This window comes from Mus pahari, chromosome 21, assembly GCF_900095145.1.
Source record: "Mus pahari chromosome 21, PAHARI_EIJ_v1.1, whole genome shotgun sequence".
Classification (NCBI taxonomy): Eukaryota; Metazoa; Chordata; class Mammalia; order Rodentia; family Muridae; genus Mus; species Mus pahari.
The window spans coordinates 36,443,984-36,447,365 of NC_034610.1; the positions used below are offsets into that span (position 1 = coordinate 36,443,984).

The following is a 3,382-nucleotide window of genomic DNA, read 5'->3' on the forward strand; positions in this document are numbered from 1 at the left end:
ACACACACACACACAAGCACACAGGGACTATACAGAGATCTTGGTAAAAACCTAGGGGAACATTCTACCACTGAGCAACATCCTTAGCCCCAGCAGTAGACTTTTATATAGTTAAAACTGTATCATATGTTTATGTGGATAAATTTATATACTGAGAGAAAATATGAAACTGAAAAATAAGTAACAGTGGATTTGACGCTAGTGTGCTAGCTGAAAAATCCATTATTTTGCACATAAAATATTCTAGCAATTTCTTTCTTTTTCATTTTTTATTTTGGAGCTTTTATCACAGTCTATTCTGTCCTGCTTTATAATATTTTGATATGTATTTTATTCTACGATCGAAACCACAATAGTGTTTTTAACAGCATAACTGTCGGTGAGGTGACACTGTCACTGATGGTGTTGGTGGCACTTCTGCAGTAGAGGGTAGGTGGGGCAATGTCCACAGAGACTAGGATGGATAAGGTAGAGAAGACCATGTTGAAGGCTTCTCTTCAGCATTAGGTTCTACATGTGCATGGATGTCGAAATTGTAGAGAAACACATATGCAAACAATCATTCTTGGGGCTGAAGAGATGGGTCAGTAGGTAAGGGAGCCTGCTGCATTGGGTATGAGACCTGAGTCTGGATTCCAGATTCCAACTAAAAAGCAGGCTGTGATGATGTGTGCCTGTAACCCCTAATACTGAGGGGGTGAGGAGCTGAGACAGAAGGACTGCAGAGGCTTCCTGCTCATCCTATTCCAGGTCAGTGAGGGAGCTTATCTCAAAGCAATCACGTGGAGGATGAGAGCTGGGCACCTGATGTCCTCCTCTGGCCTCTCAGAGCACATTCACACATACATGAATATACACTACACGCACATGTGCGCGCACACACACACAAGTGCACACACATGCATGCACACATGAGCACACACACACAATCATTCTCAAAGCAAAATAAAGTCTTGCTTATTTCAAATGAAAGGAGAATTTTTCATCTTTCACCAAAATTGAATCCACTCCTACACATTTTATAAACAAGCACATTATGACTAAAGTGTTTTTGTTATTATTAAAATGGATCTACATTCATTTCAGACTAAAGGGAATAATGTTTTATGCTCCAGAGCCTGCAGATGTAAGAATGCTAGCAACCAAAAAAACAAAAACAAAACAACTACAGCCTATCCCAAAGCCAACTGTTCTTCAGCGATACTTACCTGCCTGGTGGAACTGTGGGCCTGGGTCAGTGGTGTCCAGCGAGTAGCTCAATGCAGAATGCTGTGGGGAAGCCCAGGGGGAGACACCATTGATGCGGGAATCAGAATCAGGCTGAAATCACATGGAAGGTAGACTTAGAAAGACGCCTGTAACCTAGAAAGGACAGTATTCCTCCCCGTTTCCCACTCCAGGCCCCGCCATGGTCCTTGGGCAATGTCAGCCTAGGTTGTGGCCCAAACACTTCTCCTGAGACCCAAATGCTCGCTCCATGTTTGTGCTTTGAAGAACTTATTCTTACACCACAGAATTTCTTTATGTCTGCCATATGCATCTCCCAAATTTTACATTATTCTTACACCAACCCAGTAAACTCAGAAGTAATCTGGGTTCATCTTTCAGAAAGTGCCACCTTTTGTATTAGATTCTGTGTGTACAAATTATTTTAGCATTAAACACCTTAGTGTGGATGCGGAACCAGGAGGAAGAGATGCTAAAAAAAAAAGCTTTACTGGCCATAGCCTCAGCATAGAATTTTGCCAGGAGAGTGATAAATGAATCTTTCCAAAGCCATTTGCCCCGTCTGACAAAGGGCGAACCTTCCATGATAACTCCTGTGCATGTCTTTGCGCGACCGATGAGCGTGCTGATAAGAACGTGATCAAAATAGAAAGCAGGAGCTATAATATGAGAACGTAGAAACTCCTCTTTGATGTAGATTTTTCCATTAAATCCCTATTAGTCGACGTCTGGTAGTTCTCCCTGTTTATATTGAGTTAAATTTTCCATCTACTTCTGGCACACATACTAAATCGTTATGAAGAGATATTCTGAGCCACTTTAGATATCAGCTAGTTCCAAAAACATTACTGTGTAATTGTGAAGGCAATATGAGCCACTAGGTCCTTGGTCTAATGGGATGGCAGGGGGAGGGTAGGTATTATGAGTCCAAGAACCTTTTCTTTCCTCCCAAGAGCATCAACAAGGCATACAGCAAGCAAAGGCTTCAAGCAGAGCTTCTGTGATGGTTCCAAGTGGACACTAAACTGTGGACATTAACAGTTGATGCTTTGCAACCTTCCTGATGCTGTGACCATTTAATACAGTTCCTCATGTCATGGTGACCTCAACCTTAAAACTATTTTCATTGCTACTTAATAACTGCAATTATTATCAATCATAGTGCAAGTATCTGATATGCAGGATATCTTATATACAACCCCTGTAGAAGAGTCATCCGATGCCCCCAAAGAGGTTGTGACCCACAGGCTCAGAACCGCTGCTCTAAGAGATCACACAAGGAAACTTATCCTTTACTAAGGTACTACCTGGGAACTTCAAATTCACTCTACAATCCACACCCCACCCCTGCCAATAGACGGGACACTGAGGTTAGGATCAAGCAAACAGTCTGAGGTCTTAACAGAAAGCCAAGTCTTGACTCACTTAGCAAGTCATTATTTTCCAAAGATACAGAATTTTCAGGCTTTTAAGTAAATGATTCGCAAAGTTATGTCAAAGAAATCCTATGATGACAGACAGAGAGAAAAGCAAGCGGCCAAAGGAGGGAGAGGAATCAACTGTCTACTATGTTGGTAATGCAAAAATTATAATGCTTTCAAGATTCCCGACAAGATAAAAAGAGCCTGGTGGCAACTACGCCAAGACAGCTTTCTCAAACGTAAGCAAATCCCTGGAGACATGGTTTTCTTTGATGCATTACACCACTTCTGGAAAGGGGCATCTCTGTTAGGATGTCACAGGACGCCACACCACACAGGCTGAAGAAAAAGGCAACTGTGCTAGGACTGCCGGTTGCCAGTCAGGAAATCTTTTGTGGGGAAATCAACCTTATACACGTCTGTAGCAAAGGTGTTCTCCCTGTTAGCTCTGCGAGCTGACTGCCGTCTTCCAGTTACGTTAGTCAAGCTATGAACTCTCTGCCCCGTGGCTCCTTGTCACTGTGTTTCTTCCCCTCACAGAGGGACAGAAGCAGAAAGGCAGAAGCCATACCCTACGCTTCTGTCACAAACCAAAGGATGGTGGTTTCTCAAAACTGTGAGTTGTTAGCCAGTATTTAATCATAAAAGAAAGGTACCAATATTAAATATCTGCCCAATATTAAAAAAGGAAAGCATGAGAAAACAAGGAGGGAGGGAGGGAGGGAGGGAGGGAG

At 42.5% G+C, this 3,382-nt stretch overlaps 1 protein-coding gene across 8 annotated transcripts in view; it reads right to left on the reverse strand.

Moving 5' to 3' along the window:
- Positions 1–3,382, reverse strand: part of Utrn (utrophin) — a 494,125-nt gene that overhangs the window by 11,299 nt on the left and 479,444 nt on the right. For all 8 annotated transcript variants that reach the window (XM_021221246.2, XM_029532896.1, XM_029532895.1 and 5 more), the window contains one exon: positions 1,209–1,320. In XM_021221246.2, coding sequence (XP_021076905.1) covers positions 1,209–1,320 — 112 coding nt within the window. The remainder of the gene's footprint in view (positions 1–1,208; positions 1,321–3,382) is intronic.